Source organism: Molothrus aeneus, chromosome Z, assembly GCF_037042795.1.
Source record: "Molothrus aeneus isolate 106 chromosome Z, BPBGC_Maene_1.0, whole genome shotgun sequence".
Lineage (NCBI taxonomy): Eukaryota > Metazoa > Chordata > Aves > Passeriformes > Icteridae > Molothrus > Molothrus aeneus.
The window spans coordinates 55,216,635-55,235,119 of record NC_089680.1 but is presented as its reverse complement, the minus strand read 5'-3'; the positions used below and the strand labels follow the sequence as shown (position 1 = coordinate 55,235,119).

General features: G+C 38.5%; 1 protein-coding gene across 3 annotated transcripts in view; it reads left to right on the top strand.

The window, feature by feature from the left end:
• TNFAIP8 (TNF alpha induced protein 8) overlaps positions 1 to 18,485 on the top strand; it is a 56,509-nt gene that overhangs the window by 30,837 nt on the left and 7,187 nt on the right. The window contains exon 2 of one of the 3 annotated variants that reach the window (XM_066569058.1): positions 5,488 to 5,608. The exons of 1 other annotated variant lie outside the window; for it this stretch is intronic. In XM_066569058.1, coding sequence (XP_066425155.1) covers positions 5,578 to 5,608 — 31 coding nt within the window. In that variant the 5' untranslated portion in view covers positions 5,488 to 5,577. Of the gene's footprint in view, positions 1 to 5,487; positions 5,609 to 6,542; positions 6,646 to 18,485 lie in introns of those variants that run through there. One more of the 3 variants, XM_066569060.1, reaches the window with a different exon arrangement.

Genomic DNA, 18,485 nt, shown 5'->3' with positions numbered 1-18,485 from the left:
AAAGATAGGCCATTGTACCTAATATTCTTATTTACAGAGCTATATAAATAGTGCTATTAAAATCACACAGCTAATCAAGATAATTTTTTTTTTACTCAACTCCAAAATAATTAAATTATGTAAGAGTTGGAATTTGGTTTTGCTGTGCTCACACCTGACGGACAGTTGCATATTGCACTTTCTGTTGCAATAGTAGAAGTAATATAGCTACAGATGGTGTTGCTTTACCTCTGTGTTAGGAAATAACTTTAACTTCTTGGTTTGCCTGGTTTGCTTGGTCTGCTTGCAACTGTTTAAGGCATAACTGAAAGCAGAACAACTTTGATAAAGTGGGCATAATACAATTCTTTGTTTCAGCAAGAAAGCTGAAACTTCACTTTTTTTTTCTGTGCCTGTAGCACTCTCTCCACACTCTCCCCACCCTGCACACATGATGCCTGCATGCAGTTTCGTGCCCGTGTGTGGCATCAGCAGAGAGGACAGACTGCAGGTCAGCACTGCACCCTTGGGCACTGACAGCTTGGCAGGTGGATTTCTGCATGCTGGGAGAGGAGATGGACAATGCTGGAAGAGACAGCAGATCATGCTTTTGTGCTGCAAGATCTCAGTGCTCTGGGAGCTCACCCACCAGTCTGAACTAAGAGAGAAGTGCTAGAAAACAAAAATATTTCCTGTTTTCTAAATCTGTGCTTCTTGAAACTCAGTGCAATTATGATCTGCCTGCCTGAGGAAAAGGTTGTAGTGGTACTGGAAGGAACGCAGGAAAGGAGCACAGGAGCAAGTTAAAGGCATGCCTCTCTGCTGTCTTTGCCTGCTTACTCAATCAGTAACCTCTATAAAAAGGTCTTTCAGGGAAAATCTGCAAGTTACTAAGGCATGACTTGCAAAAGCAGTTGTTATAGTTAATTTCCTAATGATATCTCAGCATGGTTTCCAGACTTGGATTTAACAATTTTCCTCTTATTTCTATGAGGAAAATAGCAACATTATTTGTATGGTTTTTTTCCTGAGGTACTGTGTTAGCATCTGGTTGCCCTTATGAGAGGTCAGCATGTTTGGAGATTCCATACGTGTATGCAGACCAGACCTGATACCCTTTTTTCTGCTTGGAAGGTCTTAGACTTACATATAACAATCTTACATCTTGTTCCCTCTCAGAACATTAGTTTGAGAAAAAGTCAAAACTCTTGAGAATTGGTGAAATGCATTATAGTGTTGCACATAATTCCCCAGTACATTTTGTAAATTGTATACCTAAAAATATTTAATATGTGTGAGTGATTCAGGATAGTGTCCGATGTTCTCCTTATCCTGTTTGAAAACTTGTGTCATATATCCATAATCCACACACACTGAAGAGCCTCAGAAGCTGAAAATCTCTTAACCCTAACTTCTAGTGTCAGAAATAGGTACAACAGCTTATTGTGGCTAAAAGGAGAAATGGCAAAAGGTTTTCTTGTATTTTTCCTTCAGGAATTCTGGCCTGCCTCTGCGACATTATCTGTCCAAATGTGTGGTTGGTTTTAAGCCCTTCATTGTAGGAAGTTACTTTTCTTTTCTGTAAGAGAATCTGCCCTACAAAATTTTGTTGTGTCTACTGATTCTGTTTTTTAGAGTTTTCGCCATTCTTTATTTTGTCCCTCCTATTCCATATATCACATGCAGTGTTTACTTGTACACCTTTTCCTTTTCCTCACAATTGGGAGTGTGGTGGGAAATCCTAATCTCCTCAGCTGCTATCAGGGTCTGTCATGTGGCTTCAAATAATTCAGTAAGTTACAGTTGGTAAAAGAGACATAACTGACTTAGGGAAAATGGCTGATGACTATCATCTCTGCCGGGGAATTGTAGTTAGGCACAGATCGTATTTTTTTATTGTTTAAAGGTTTGAAATCCACTGAATGTGACATTCTGGAAGAGCAGAAGGTATTCATCAGACAACTTTATTATGTTAACAAAATATGGGGAAGTTTGGGGGTTTTTTTAAAATCACATGAATGTGTGAAGTCTTAAGTGTGACATTACCATGTCCTTCTCTCTAGAACTGTTCTAGGGCTGTACAGGGTTTTTCTTACAGTAGAGGATTTAGTCTTGCTTCCAATGGCAGCTGCCTCCTTTTGAAAGCTTCTTGCTGATATTTTTCTGGTAGTGGTGCTGCTTTCTTTTCTTTTTTTGAAACAAAATATTATAGTCTTTTTTGACATTTCAGAGTCTTCTTGACAGCAATTTTAGCACTTTTCTTTTTTTTTCTGCTAAGATGCCTATTATTTCTGTTATATACTTACAAAATGCATCATTGTATTTGCAGCCTCTGTATCTAATGGACAAATGCTTGTGTAAAGAGAGCTGTCTCAGCATGGATTGTGACACAAAACATAAACAGGGTTTTGAGCTGGAGACGGGGGATGTGCTGAGCCATCCCATCACAATTCCCCATGCACTACTGTAGTAAGCCAGGGCCTGGCTCTAGTTTGCTCTTGCTGTGGTGACCCTCCCTTAGGGTTTAGCAGAAGTCAGGACAATTTACAGACGATGAGTTAAAAGTGAAGCCAAACCAAAACTAGCTTTTTTTTGTTTGTTTGTTTTTGCAAAGTAAAACCAAAAGTTGGGTTTTTTCAGCAGAGAAGGTTGGAAAGGACCATGCTACCCTTGTCTTACCCAGCTTTGAAGCTTTTAGGCTTTTAGCCACTGAAGTATATCAGCCCATGTTTTTTGTGTGTTGTACACAGATTATTTCATTTTCTTGTGGGAATTCTGGCCTTCCCTCCACAACTGTGTCTGTCCAGATATGTGGTGAGTTTTAGGCCTTCACTGTAGGAAGGTAATTTTCTGTAAGAGAATCTGTCCTGTGAAATTTAGCTGCACCTACTAATTATGTTTTTGGAATTTTTTTTTTTTTTTTTTTTTTTGTCGTTCCTATTCCAAATCACATGCACAGTTTACAATTAAAGAGGGATTTTTTGGGCTTTCCAGGCTTTTTACTCACCATGGGATCCAAATAAATCTGGATGCTTTGATAAATGTCACTTCCCTGTAGATGTAATGTCATCTGTTACTCGGGCTCTAGTATTTTTCACTGACTCTGCTTAATTTTAATCTACCTCATTCCATTACTTTTGCTGTCTTTCTAAGGACGATAATTAAAGTTGGTTGGGTGCAGACTCTGAAAAAGGTGATAATGTTCTATTATCGTATGCCAATATGAGTTCCTGCTTAACCAAAGAGCAGAAAATTACATACTTGACCAGTCTTTGGCCAGGTTGGAGTCTTTTCACCAGTCTTTTCAGTACATATACTTTTAAGAAGCCTAACAACCAAAATGAAAGAAAAACCAATTTCTGTAGTCTGAATTGAGACCCTGTATGCAGGAGTATCAGGACTGCGTGAGGAGATGTGATTTTGACTTTGTGCATAAGCAACGAAATAAAATCACTGTATTTTTTTTATCTATCCAGTGGGGTATAAAGTTTCTGAGAGATTTGAGAAATCCTGATTTACAAAACTTGCTGACATTTAATCACAGGTCTTATTATCTCTCTGTGTCTGTCTGTCATCTAAAATAACAAAAGGCATCCATCTAATATGTAAATCTGATCATGCAGGGATTTTGATGCTGGCTTATATTCCTATTTCTCTACAACACTTCCTTTGATTAAAGGACCCCAGAGGCTACTGCAGTTCTTCTGGACTCACCTTATGTTTCTTCCTGTTCCTTCTCTATTCTGTGTGAAGTTTTTTGATTGGTTTTAATCTCCTAATTACCCTTAACTAGTACTTTATTTTTTTTTTCCTTTTTGTTTATCTTGAAAATGTGGCTTCTTTAGCGACATCAGTGTTGTAGTTAGGGTAATACTCAATTTCATTCTCTGTGCTTTCAAGGATGCAGTGTTGTACACCACAGGAGTTGATAAGGCCTGCAGAAGACAGCCAGCTTCTTAAGGAATATCTTTAAGGAACTCATGGAGTTATGTGTATTGCAAAACAAGAAATTGGCAGTGTCACCAAAAGTCTTTAAATAAAAGGAAATCTGTCTTTCCTAGGTGTGGGGAGAGTACATGGCAAAGGACAGTCCTTATAATAAAATAACTGCAAATAGGATAAAACTGCTAACATTCTGAAGTATTATTTACCCCACTCCTCAGGGCAGCTTTGCTATAGGTAAAGAATTCATGCTGTATCTGTTACTTGCAAGGCCATCTTACCTACATCTGGTCTTCCCAGCTTTGTGAGTGTTTAAGCCTTAACGAGTACAAGGGAATGTTACAATCTGAACAGTTTATTTATTTTTTTTCCTTCGTGCCTCAGTGCAGAGCAGCTAACAGCTTTGGCTGTTTCTGACTTCACTGTGAAATACAAATACACTTACTTCTACTTGACTGCAGTAGGACATTTGCTAACTACTAATAGCTGTTAATGATGTTACCTCCGGGAGACCCTGAGAGCCCTTCAGGCCCACAGGTTTGACCCTGTGAGACAGAGAGGTAGGTGGGAATTTGATGGCACGTTGGAGCTGGAAGTGCCATCAGGCACCTGAGACACCACACCTCTCCTTTTGTCAGAGCAGTCATGTTTCCAGCGAGGTTTTGTCCTGTTCACTGTGCTAGAAATCCATTAAATGAGTAAGCAGGGATAGATGGTTCCCTAGGACAATGATTTTACTGGAGTCTGTGCTAACTGAGAATAGGCTTTCAAGTAATTCCCCCTGATTTTGCACTGAAGGCATGTGTGACACATTGCAAACTGGGAGGTGGCTGCTAAGAGCCCCGATCTCTTTGTAAAACTGTAGCCTATAGTAGTTAAAAACATCAAGTCTTTTCTGGATGTCTGTGGGGTAGGTAGCTGGAGTAGCACAAAGAATCCGGATAGTTTTTCCTAGAATGTAAACTTAATCACTAATCTCAGGGTAGATGGCACCATACACTGAGCACGACTGAAAGAAAATTATTTTTGCTTAAACTACCTGAAAGAAGGCTGCTACTTCTCATCTTTAAGCACCTATTAAGTCATCCAGTATTAGTCAGTGTAATTATGGAGGCTGCAGAAGTAATTCCAGATAGCAAACAGTGTTGAAATGTACAATTTAGCCTTAAAAACAAAACAATTTAAAATAGATTTTCCTGCAAGTTAAGGGAGCCCCAGTGTGATTGTCAGTCACCGCAATCAGACACTGCTGTGCACTTAGGGCTTTTTTGGCCTCTCCTGCTTGCTTTCTCATACCACGTTGGCAAGCTGCAACAAGTGAAAACTCCACCCTTCCTACAGACTGGGGAGAATAAGATTCATAAACGGCAACAGCTGGCGAGTAAAACCGGGGTTTCTCTGAAGGTGCTGTTTTTTCAGACAGTCACTGTGGGCAGCTGAGAAAGGGGCGGGATCCTTTGCAAGTAGGTTAGTTGTGATTTGCTGAATTCGTAGACTTTTCCCCTCAAAACCCCAGCCCTCTCGCTCTCTCTCTCTCTCTCTTTTTTTTTTTTTCCTCCTTCTGAGAGAGAAAGGGAGAGGGAGAGAAGTTGACTTGCGGCTGCATCTCAGCGCGCACGTCAGCGTTGATCTGGTCCCCAGAGCCTCGCCGGCGCCATGAGTTCGGAAGCCGATGAGCCCAAGGAAGGTACGGTTCTGAACTATTTATTTTCCTAATATATTTATTAGGGGTGGAAATCCACACGCTACTTCTCTGAGCATGGAGGAGGAGAGTTTCTGCTCTCTTCAGCTTTCGGGTATTCAAAGGGGAGGGGAAAAGGCCTTTGCAAAAGTGTTGGAAGCCCTGGTGATTTTGTGGGATACGAAGTGGCCGAAGTGTTGGTACCCAGGGGTATCTGTCTGCCTCGGCAGTGGTAATTTACCCGCACGTGGAGTACAGATAAGTGGAAGAAACAGTGTTTCAAAACACTGGTAGTCAAATGTCGAAAGAGGAAGATTTCTTTAGTTTGGGAGCACTGTATTTTTCAGCAAAAGAGGAAGTTGCATAGGGAGAAGTGAAAGGTCATTATTTTGGGAATAGGGTTGATGCCACTTACTTCCCTGCAGATGAGTGTTCGCGTGTGTGCGTGTGTGTGTGCGTGTGTTAAAACAGAGGAGAGTGCCAAAGCTACAGCGTGCTGCTGCTTCTGGACTGGAACGTGTGGAGGGGCTGGAAGTGCTCCAACAAAAATGCAATTATTCCCTGGTGTTGATCGGGAGGGGGGTGTGAGAGGGATTCGGACAGTGGGGAGCAAGCGGGGGAGGAGCAGGGCAATTTCCTGAAAGTGCCTATATACAAAAGAGCATTTATATAGATGAGGGAACAGGCCAGTGGTGGGGTTGTATGCTGGATTTCTTAGAATGGAATTGATGTTTCATGGTTACACAAAGTCCTTAGGGGGACTCAAACATACAGAGATCCAGTATGGCTGAGAAAAATAACTTTAAAAGCCCCAACAGAAAAGCAAGCAGTAAGGTGACCTAAGCATTTTGTATTTGGTAAAAACAAGAACTTTTCAGAATGTTTCGGGTGGTTTTCCCCTCACAGTCTGTACAACTTCCTTCACTTGAATATAACATTACCAGGGGCATCTCTTTGCTTGCTTAGAAGAGGATTTTGTTGATTTGCACAAAAGTCTCCTTGTACTTAATCAGAATTAATGGTAATAGTGCTGGTAGAACCTGGTAAGTAATGGAGCCCAATAGCCTCTTCTTTGATATGAATAATCCTTATATTTTTTTTCTTGTCAAATGAACAGCTGAACCAAAAGGCAGCTTGTCTTTTTTTTTTTTCTTCTTTTTCTTTCCGAGAAGAAGGACGGATTTATTGAAAAGCAGAACTATAAAAATTATTTCTCTATAGAAACTTTGAAAAAGACAATATGTGAACATTCTCCCTCAGTTTTACTGCAGGAGAGATCTGCTTGCATGCTGTAGCAGGGAAGATCCTCTGGTTTATACAGGAAGCTCCAGACAGTTTTATGAAGCTGGCTATATTTGAAATGTAAATTTTATTGTTTGAAGAAATGTCTTACCTTCTTAGATGACTCTGATTCTTAAAATCAAATATGTTTGCCTTTCTGTACATTTCTTCATAAACAATTTGAGGTGCTATATTTTCATGCTGAAAAAAAAGCATTTGAAGCAGGTGTCTGAGAAAAAAAAAGGGGGGGGTTGCTTTTTGATTAGTTATTTTTAACTTGGGGAATATTTGGGTTTTGCTGTTCTTTGTTCTTAATGTGTTAGAATGGAAAATGAAACAGTAACCATTGTGGGAAGATGAGGTACACATGTCACTGAGAAGGTTTTTCAGTCAGTCTCTAAACATATCCCTGGTAATATAGTCACATATTTAAAAGAACAATTTAGAAAATGCATGAGAAAAGTGTGTATGTGAATAAAAACTGGGATTATCAGGTAAAAATGTGGAATTGCAGCTGTCAGACTACTTTGCCTAGTCTGATTGAACATTTATAGAACCATAAAATACTGAAAAATGCAGTCAAATACCCTTGTATTAGTAGTGATTCAGTGTATGTAGCATAAAATAGAGTCTTTCAACAAGCTCTGTTTCATGAAGAAACTTGGGTTTTTTGCATAAAGAAAATGGATGCTTCACAAATTCAAACTGAATGTGTGTGTCAGTCTTTTCACACTGAGGATATATAATTTTTAAGTGGTTTACCAAAGGGGAGGTTGTTGATTTTTGCTTTAGGTGCCAGACTAAATGTCACTCCTAAAGAGAAATTCTGATTTACCCACAAACTATATGGTCCACCTAGGGAATCAGGAGGTAAGTCCTGGTTATGGAAGGAGGAGAGGATACACTTGGACAGTTACAGAACAGGTATTTTACCAGATCCTGTACATTTCAAGGCCAAAACTAGTGATGAAGGGTATAGTGGCTAATCTGCTACAAGCTAAAAAGTGAAAGTAGGAGAAGGCTACATGAGAAATGTTGGCTTAATGAATGTTTGTAAGCATAGGCAGATTTTTTCGTTTAGTTTCATTAAAGCAGAGGTTCTCAAATGGCCAGGAGCTGGTAAAGGGGTCTGTGAGGAGTTCTGAAGTTCAATTGCATCTTCCAGGCGTGACTCCCGTGTGTTGGAAGATCAAGCTCAGTGAAGGAGAGAGTTGAGGGTGCAGTAATAACATTGAACATTGTGTATGTTCTGGGAACGATCTGATGCTGAAGTGAGCAATACTTCACTTTCAGCTACTTTATACAATGGAATTGCAGTAATTGGAGAACATTGGGATGTCTATAAAAGTAGACTTAGTGTGGATTATTTTTAAAAATCTACATAACAAGATCCAAGATTGTAGGCTTTACTACTGTAAAAATGAACTATATCCACTGTTACAATGAAACCCAAAATCAAGGTCAATTTTGAATGGCTAACTCCTGAAGATTTTCTTTTTGTAATTAATCAAATAAAGGTAGAGCATTTGACCTCAAGTAAAATCTAATTTTTTTAACAGAAACAGAGACTAAAAAGACATTGCTTGAAGACAGGCATTACCCCTGTATATACTACACTAATTGCTGAATATGGGGTATACAGCAGTGTATGTGGGCTTTTCAGCTTCTGCCTTTGATGTCTTCATGGTCTGTATTAGAATGGTAACATGAAACAGGTTTTTTTCCTCCTGCCAGGCTGCTCAGTAACTTCAGAACAATCTTTGTGTTTGTCTGTATCCCACCATGCTGTGGTAAATATGTGCATGTGTCTTTGTGGCATCAATCTGTATTGCATTTAAGATTCCAACAACTGTCATGATATAAATAACCCTGTCACATTTTCTTGTTTTCCTTGCTTTCACCCCAGATGAAACAAATCGTGTGTTAAAGTCCATAAGAAGACTTACAGCATTTAACTGCATGGCATAATTTCACTCTGGTGTTGATTGGTGGCATGTCACCTACCATGGAAGGTACCAATTGGTTTCAGGCTTTGATTTGACTGAATTCCTTTTTGAGATCTGAAGGAAATGTTATTATTGCTGTCGCGTTAAAACTATGTATAATGAGTGCACATTTTAAAGTACATGGCAGCACCAATCAAGATTATTGTGATGTGAATGCATTTCTTCAATAGAGGGAAACAGTAATTTATGTAAAGCGCCAGAGAACTTCAGCCTCATGCTACAGGTTTTATGCAGTATATTAAAAAAAAAAAACAAGGGAAGTCTAATATCTCAAAGGAAAAGTAAAATAATAACAGATATCAGAGTGAATGTAATACATAGCCTGTAAAACACACTCAGACACGAGTGAGAGCCTGCATTGCACCTTTTTTATACTTAGTTTTGAATACCACATTTCAGGAGAGAGAGAGATCAGAGCATGCCTACAAGTGCTTGGAGATTTTTTTAGACGTGATTAGCATTTTTTTAATCCAAATGAGATTACTGAAGAATGAGCTCACCTGTTTTGTTCCTTTTAGAGCTCAGAACAACACAGGGGTTATAAAATCGCAGAGCAGCCACTGTTTCATGAAGTTGGTATTCCCTCCTATAAGTAGTGCTGGATTTGCTTTGATATTTTGCAGTCACCTCTCATGTGTGAATGTTTTCCAAGCTAGAATTTTGTTCTAGACAAGAAATCAAGTGCTCTTGAGCTCCTGCAGTCCACTTACTCCACCTACTTCATCAACGGGACTCAGTAATGTATCATTCTCCATCCCACTAATTCCAAAACTAGAATTTGTTAGAACCTGTTTTTATTTTATGACAATGAATGAGAAATCCAAACTGTAGAAATAGAGTATGTAATTAGTACTTAACCCCACAGATTTGAATCACCTTCTGCTCTCACCTGAAAGACTAAAAAATGTGGGCTTCCTTTGTTTCACCTGCGCTTTGCTTAGCCTCTCTTTTCAAGATAATAATCTTCATAAAACATTAAGGCCCATGAAACAGGGGCTTTTTGTTGTAATAATCTGGACAGTTCAGTTCAGAAGCATCATCTGGCCCCAGTGGATGTTTTAGACATCTTGATTACTCAATTTGAGAACTTTTTTTTTTTATCTCACAGAAAACTTTCTTACTGTTGATGAGGAGAATGAAAAGATAGCTGGCTATGCATATCATGGACATAGCCTTGTAAATCATAGCAATGCTTGACAATTTGGCCTTTTGTGCAGTCCCTTCTATAGTTATTTGGAATTATTAATAGGACAGAGTGATAGGAAAAAAAGTATCCCCCCTAGTACAGGAAAGCAGGAAAAAAGAAAATAAGCTTGTGAGAGTTTTGAAAGAATTATTACTAACCAGGTGCTGTAAAACCGTATCACATATGCATGAGGAAAGCATTGCCAGAGGTACAAATAGCAGGGAAAAAGGAAAACAAAGAAGCTAAAACCTTAATGAAGAAGAAGCAATGGGAAATTTTGGGGGAGTAAGAGTATAGTTCATAGGCAAGCTGGAACTGGTAGATTTTTTTTTAGCGTAGTTTGGGTGACAGTCCATTTAATGAAGTGAGATGCAGGAAATAAATGTCTGTGAGGACAAAAACTGCCATGGTTTGTAGCACAGCTGCTGCAGCTTCATTGCGATGTGGGCCCTTGAATCTATCAGTAGGAACACTGACTTCAGGCTGTTAAGCCATAGGACTCTGTAAGAAGCTCTGCACCTCTCCCCTTCAAAACTGAAAGAATGGTTGTTTTTATTTTCCTGGCCACATTGGGGTCATCTTTGAGATAACCTGTTTGTGAGTGGATCAGATGGCCACTCTGATTGCTTTTCCTACAGGCTCAGAATTTAATTAGTTGAACTGGTGGTTTTTTGTTGTATAACACATTTGGAAGTCCATATGCAGTAGTTGTTTTCTGCAGGACACATTGTACCTCATGTATTTATTAATCTGTACAGCTGGATCAGATGAGGAAGCTAGGTGGTAATTTGAGCACAGGCCACGGGATAAACATGGGCTGTAGCTGATAGATTACTTCAGAAAATCACTGAAACTTAACAGGTTAATCATTTAGCTGTGATTGTAGGGTTGAATGCTAGATTGCTTTGAGAAAATTCCATTAATATAATTATACTTATGCAATGAAATCCAGAATGAATTGCAAGTTTCACATGCTTAGTTTCAAATAAGATACAGTCCCTTGAGCTATCTGGTTGATAGAGAGAATCATAGATTAACTGAGGCTCTAGGGAATTTCTGGAGGTCACTGGGCACAACCTTTCACTGAAGGCAGAGCCAGCTTTCATGTTGGATCCAAATTCAAAGTTAGATGAGGTTGCTCAGGCTTTTTCCAGTTGCATTGATGCTGTCTTTGAGAGTGGTGATGCCACCACTTCTCTATCAACCACTTTTCTAGTACTTCAGTGTTTGGTAACACTTGCTATGTCGTTCCAAATGAGAACTTCCCCTTGATGCTGCTTGTGTCTCTTGCCCTCTTCTCTTTTGCTGTGCATCTTCAAAAAGAGCCTGGCTCTGCCTGCTCTGTAACTATTCAGTAAGAAGTTGCACATGTTGGTAAGGAACGCTGTTATTTTGACCAAAACTGGCACTCTCAACACATCTTTGGTATCAGGTGCCTCACCTCCCTAACCATGCTAGTGACAGCCTGTAGGACCTGCTTCCATTTTCCAGCTCTTTTTTTGGGGAGATACTGGGGAGCCCAATACTGTTCATAGTATTCCACATAAGGGAAGAAGGCAGTTTGGTTTCAAGTTCTACGAGTAGAGCTTTTTCATCTTCTGAAATTGTTTGTTGTACTGGAGACTTAGTTTCCCAGTCTTCCTTTCATTTATCTGTGATCATAGCATTTGCTGTATTATGGTACTTACACCTTTGGGTTGTTTCCTTCGGGGACTTTGCAATCAATGGACTACCACAAATGAGACAGAGGTTGTAGACAAGGAGCAAAAGTCAGAGAATCTCTGCAGAATCAAAAGAAATACCTGGGTAAGGGAAGGGCTTTGCACATACACTTGGTAAAGCTGTATTCTTTACCAGTGCTACTTCCAAGCATAGTAACAGGCTAAATTAATTGCTTCTAAGAATAATGAGTGTTTTGTTATACATTAGCTAGGAGTAGCTTAAGAAAAAATGTAACACTAATTGTAATTTTCAGTTTTTATCCAAAAACACCCAACATTTCTTTTATCAGTATCGATTTATGATTTGGTCAAACCTCCCATTAAATATTACAGTTTCAGAAGGGTTCTTAAATGCTGCTATTTGAGAAGCAAAATGCATCCCCTCTCCACTCAGTCATTTAGTGTCCCTCTAATAATAAGTAAAGCAAATGAAAACTATATTGCAGGTGTTATCTCAAAATTCTGGGCTGTTTTTTTGCTATAATTAGACTACAAAATGTGGTAAGAGTAGAGCATTTCAAAAAGAGGAAGGCTTTTATGCTATTTCGTGAAACAATTTCTGGTTTTCATTTCTCCATACTCAATAGAAGTAGTAGGCTGAAATAGTTTAATCTATTTCATAATGGCTTTAAAGAAAAAATTACCTTTTTTCATATTTTAAGATTATTTTTTCATGTTTGCATATTGCTTAGATGCTTCATAGATCCAGAAGTATCCAGCAGTAGTACTGTTACTAGTAGCAATTGCTGTTTATGAATTTGTAAGAAATTTGATGCTTAAACTGGCTGTTCTGCATTAATGAGTAGCACTAATCTGAACAATAGCCTTATACATATTGACACTGAGTTGTTTTTTTTATGGTGTGAAATCTGAAAGTTACAGATGTTCATGTTTTCTTGGTTTGCATAATTATATTTGATGAATTGCTTGTGTTTTTTAATGGTAGGTGTACACTTCCTGTTTTGTGGCCGCTTCTCTGTCATGACTACAGAACAGGATACACAGTGGGATTAGCTGCATTTTATTAAATCAACTGCCGAAATCTCAGTGATTTTAACCATATTGATGGCAAAAGCACAAGCCTTAAACCCATTGTCATTTGGAGACAGTCTTACTTTGAGGGAGGAGGAGAGAAACTGAGAGGCCTGTTCTTTGAGATATTCATTCGACATTCAAAACTTTGGGATCTTTTCTCACTAATTTTGTTCTTATCCCTAAGATTCTCTGCCTGAGTTGGGTGGTGATTTGATTCAGTTTCATTGGTTAATTCCCTGTCCCAGTTCTGGTGTGTGGTTTTTTTCTATTGCTTGGCTGGCAGGCAGCGGGAAGGAGAGAGCTCACATCTCTGGGTGGCTCACATGTTGGATTCAGTCTCGGGAACTTGGCATTCAAAATCTTCCCCACAGAAGATTATCTGTTTCAGCAGAAGCAATATAGAGGATTGGTGCACACTGTATAAACTTATTTAATTTTCCCTACCTTTTGCAGAATTTAGTATCAGCATTTGTAACTATGCAGATTAGTAGTCAAAGGTCAGATAGTCCATTTTGCATAGCAGTAGGGAAAACCTACATTTCAGTTTGACAGATAATGTACAAATGTCAGAGTGTCTGCAGAGTCCTGTTCCTGCTGGCAGTTTGTAGTAATGAGAATAAATTGCAGTAAAGTGGGAATAAGCACCTGATTTATTTGAGAGCATTTATCCTTGAAAGGTTTGAAACCTGAAATTCCAGGGACATAATTTGAGATGATTTTATGAATCTGTACAGGCCAGTAATTGCAAGTTGCTCTAAGGCATTGCTAGCTGCCCTGTGATTTTAGTGGATCTCTAAGAATGTGATACCCTCAAGTCCCTATCCCAAAATATTTACATTCATACAGCAATTAATAAAGAACTGACTGAATGCATGCACAGGCAAGCATGCATTTAATTAACTTCAAAGAAGTGTGGAGAAACCTTTGAAAAATGCAGAAACTCCATTGTTTTAAAACCTGAGGCTTTCTTGAGGAATGGTTTTGCTTTTGCTATGTCCACTTTGCAAAACTATTCTACAGAGACAGTTGTATTTCTAGAAAGATTAAAATTTTGGTTTAATATTAATGGAAGTGAGCAGATGACTCTGGTGAATAGTTCAGTTACTGATTCCAAGGGCTGTTTTTTCCTACTTGTAATGAGAAAATGAATGGGTGTTTCTGTTAGCCTAAAAACGCTTGTTTTAAAAACATTAACTGAGCAATAGTGATGTAGACTTCTTTAGGAACTTGAAACAATGAATCATAAATTTGAGCATCTGTGAACAGTAATGGTGGATACTTCAGGAAGGGGTAGGAATAAAGTTTGACTCTGGGGTCTTGTGGTGAGATGTCCTCATCAAGCTCGCAGCCTTGTCCTCAATGCTGGAAATTAGAGATTTAAATTTTGTGATGCAGGACATTGCGTTGTGGATGCATGTTTAAACTCACATTTCTTTGCAACAAGCAGTTGGTATCAAAATCAGTAACTTGCAGTTAAATGTTGATCCCTTTTTTGTGACTCGTTACTTGATATCATGCAGGTGAGGAGGAGAGGACATGATGGTGAGGAAAAGAGAAAGTATTGACATTTTTATTTCAGTGCAAACATTTGAAATTTAAATTGATAATGCTTCTGTTCACCACTTGAAGGCTTTCCTTCTCCTGGTTGAAATTTGCATTCCCTCCTTCTTACTATGGGTAATAATCTTGGAAAAGTGAAGGTGCAACAACCTTTCTTGTTATTGCCTCCCCTTTCATAGTTGATCAGTGCTGTCCATTGCTCAGCTGAAAATACCATTTGATGCCACTGCAAAGTAAAGAAGCTAAATTGTCAAATTCTGCAGCAGTCAACAGTTGTAAAAGACAGTGCCGTCAAGTCTCATATGATTTGCCCCAAGAAGAGGATTACAGAGAGGATGCAGGTTTAACAAATCACAGAACAGTTGAGGCTGAACAGGGACCTCTGGAGGCTGTCCAGTTTTCAGTCAGTAAATATACTTGCGACCTTTAAAAACAAATAGGATTATTACTGCTTTGCTAGATAACAGAGTTCTGTATCCAAATAATATTGCTTCCTGATGTAAAAGAGAATGACAGTGTCAGACATAATGTTTAACCAAAGATTCAATTTTACAGAAGAAGATTAAGTTGCTACAAAATTGAAGACCTAATTTTTCTCTTATGTTTTATATTCCACTATTACTTAAGGACATTAATGAAAGTAAAACCAAACTCATAAGATATGAGGGGAGGTAGACTGGTGTTTAGACAGTCTTAAGTTATGTTTGAGAGTTTTGGTGTTGTTAAGTCAAATATTTTAAAGGTGGTTTTGGATGGCACTAGTGGGAACAAAGAGGAGACAAAGCAAAGTCTATGGAAGATAAACTGTGTACCTGGGTCTTGGAGAGCCTGTTCTGAGCTGACAGTGAGGGAGAAGTGAAGATGAAAGACTCAACCTCTTGTTTCAGGACTGGATGTTTGGATAAAGGTTATGATAGTATGGATACAGAGGATACAGGCTGTAGCTACTAAATAATGGGAATAGAACTTAAAACTTAGGGGTTGGTTTATTTTGCTCCTTATGGAATAGGAAAGTAAACATGTTAGGTGTGCAGAGAAAATTACCATTTCAGTCAGCAGTTGTAGTCTTCCATAATCATGGAAGCAGCCATGAGTGACTGATATGGAAGACAGACAAAGTGCATATTCTCTGTACAGCCATGCATTGAATGCCATAAAATATATCCTTTCTTGTAAAAAAAAAAAAAAGGTAGTAAAAAAATTAAAAACTGAAAAAGAGATGAAGGGTGCCTCTAGTGTTTTAGGCGTAAAGAACAGTTGATATCTGATAAGTAAAATTCTTAGATGGGATAATTTTGTGTATTCTTTATAATCTACATTCAATGTTGATATTGCAAATGAATATACCGACCAGACACCTGAGAACTGAAAGCCCTGGGTGTCACTACTAGATTTTATGCAGCTGGCCTGTAGCTGTGGCAGTCTTCAGTGCCTCAGAGTGCCTCAGAAGTTGGTTTTATAGTTATTTATTTATTTATTTATTTAATATATAAATTATATATATTATTAACTATATATAATATATATAATTTATATTATATATATGTATATTAAAAATAATATACACATATATGCACATATACACACACACATAAAGTTAATGGTAGCAATCCAGCCTGCTTTAAATATTAAAATGAAAGACAGATACCATGGGAGTCAAATCCTCTCTGTAAGAAACAGACAGTGCAGCTACAGATTGACAGGGAGAAGCATAGAGAGCCAGAACTAGAAATACAGGAAAAACATTTTTAACTAGTTTCAAAGACGTTGTAAGATCCCTCACAAACTTCTGTGTCATTTGAACTCTCTGAAGCCTCTGCTTTGGCTTTCTTTACATGTGATTCAAATACATGCCCTTTGCATTTTGATGGCCAGGTTCTGACATTTGCCTTGTGAGTGAGTTCCCTGTCCCTCTCATGCCAGATTGGCATCTCATTCGGACCTTCCACTTCACTGTATTTTTGCAATATGCCAAATTTCATTTTATCCGATGGATTCCAAGTTCTTCAGAGCTGCTGGTCTCAGAGGTTTTCCTTCTGCATTCAAGCCAGGAACTCTTTTTTTATATGTATGTAGTTCCTGTGCCTACAGCTAAGTGTTTTGGGGTTCATTTTTTGTGAGAAAACATTCTTTTTGCCAGGATGGTTGTAAGAGCAATTAGATACCACTTTTTCAGATTTCAAATTTAGGGTGTCACTTGGCTTAGGGAGCTTGGCACTGTTGCTTTACTGCAGTTTGGTATGTATTTCTAAGGCTGGACAAAATACAGAGTACCTGCATTGCATTTGATTGATTGGAAGGAATGACATAAGATACATTTATTTCCTGTGAAAAGGTTTGTCAGCATTATTATTCACTGTGCACGGACACTTGGTACCTACAGAGGAACCTGATACAACCCTGAAAGGACCAACAGCTGAAATATACAGGCTGCGTATTTAACAGCACTGCACCAGTTGTTACATTCCAACAAGGATAACAAATGGTGGCAGAGGACTGAAATACCAAATTAAGTTCATAACACTGCTCTGTGTGACTGTCATTTTCTTGGTTTAGTATCCATTGTATCCTGAAATATTCTGAGAGCAGTCATCTGAAGTAAATCTGATTTTTTTTCCTTCTTTTTAAAGCTATGCTGTTAATTAAAATACATGCAGAGGTTTTGAGGAAAATGGCTTTTAGGAGGCTTTTTAAAATTTCTAAATCAGCTACAGTATATGTATCATGTGATGCAGAGGCTGGCTGTGGGAAGCACAAGCATGTAAAACCAGAATAACTTGTTGGCACTGACTGCTCCCATGGGACTGCAAAACTCTGTAACATTCTTATTGGAAATAGCATAATTCCTTGCTACTCTACTCAGCCTTAACCTTCAGGTACATTTTTTGGCAATTCTTCTCACCTCTTGACCAAAAAAAGTATTTTATTTTCTGGGGTTTTTTTAATGGTTTGGGTTGTTTTTTTTTTTTTTTTTTTTTTTGCAGCTAGAATGTGGATCATCTTTTGCGGTTCATAAAATTTTGGACATTTTAATACACTAATATTAGAATTAAATAGCAAAATCTAGAAGCATAAAACAGTATCACATGCACACATATTGGCAATGACTTACAGAGCATTTTATTGGATGATAAGAAGCTGTTCAAAATGGTGTTTGCTGACTTTTCTTTTATTTTTCCCATGTTTCTGCAGATCAATATATGCCCCCTTTCAGTTTGAGTATACAGCTCAGACATACTCTGTATTTTCAAAAATGCTTCATTAGCCATATTTTTTTCTGAAATTGCTTGATTAACTGTTGCTCCAGAGTGACTTGCAGCCTCATAGCTGACTTCCAAATCCAGTAAGACTGCTCATGCAGTATTTGCCATGCATAAGGCTTGGCTTCAGATCGGGTGGTTTTCCTTTTGGAGGTCTTCCAGTATGAATGCTAGAACTAGTGCACATTGCTTGAATAATTAACATTCTCCTTGTATGCTCAGTTGGTAACAATTATGGCAAGACACAATTTAGTACCATTTACTTTACCTGTTAGGAGAACTGTAGGCAAATGTTACTCATGAAAGAATGCTTTGTATGCATTGAAAATTTTAGTTAAAACTTTTTTTTTTAGTTAGAATCGGTATTAATATATAAATCCCTCTTTTTAAGCACAAGGTGCCAAGCAAAATATTTGATTTTCCAATAAGGACCTCGTGTACACGAATTAAAAAAGTAGAGGTGCATGTGAAAGAAGCAAGTACTGTACAGGGCCCTTGTTTGAGGGGTTTTTTTCATTCCCCCTTCTGCACTTGGCCATTTGCTGTCTGGGTTTTCCACTGCCTGATGGTGCTTGCCCAAGCCATGTGCCCTGCTGACGTCCTTCTGTCAGTAAACTCTGTGGCTCTCCTGGTCTCTTCCCACTCCTGCCCTCAGCCAGCTGTGAAGTTGCAGTCCCAGAGTCTGAGGTTGAAGAGTGAAAGCTCTCAGTGTGTTTCTGGGCTTGCATGTCTGGTAGAAGCCTCAGTTTTCATCGGCTTCTAAAAAGCAATAAGGGAACAAATGCTTGTGAATGTGGAGATTGGCCAATATGCTGAAGTGGTCATCTGTAGTTC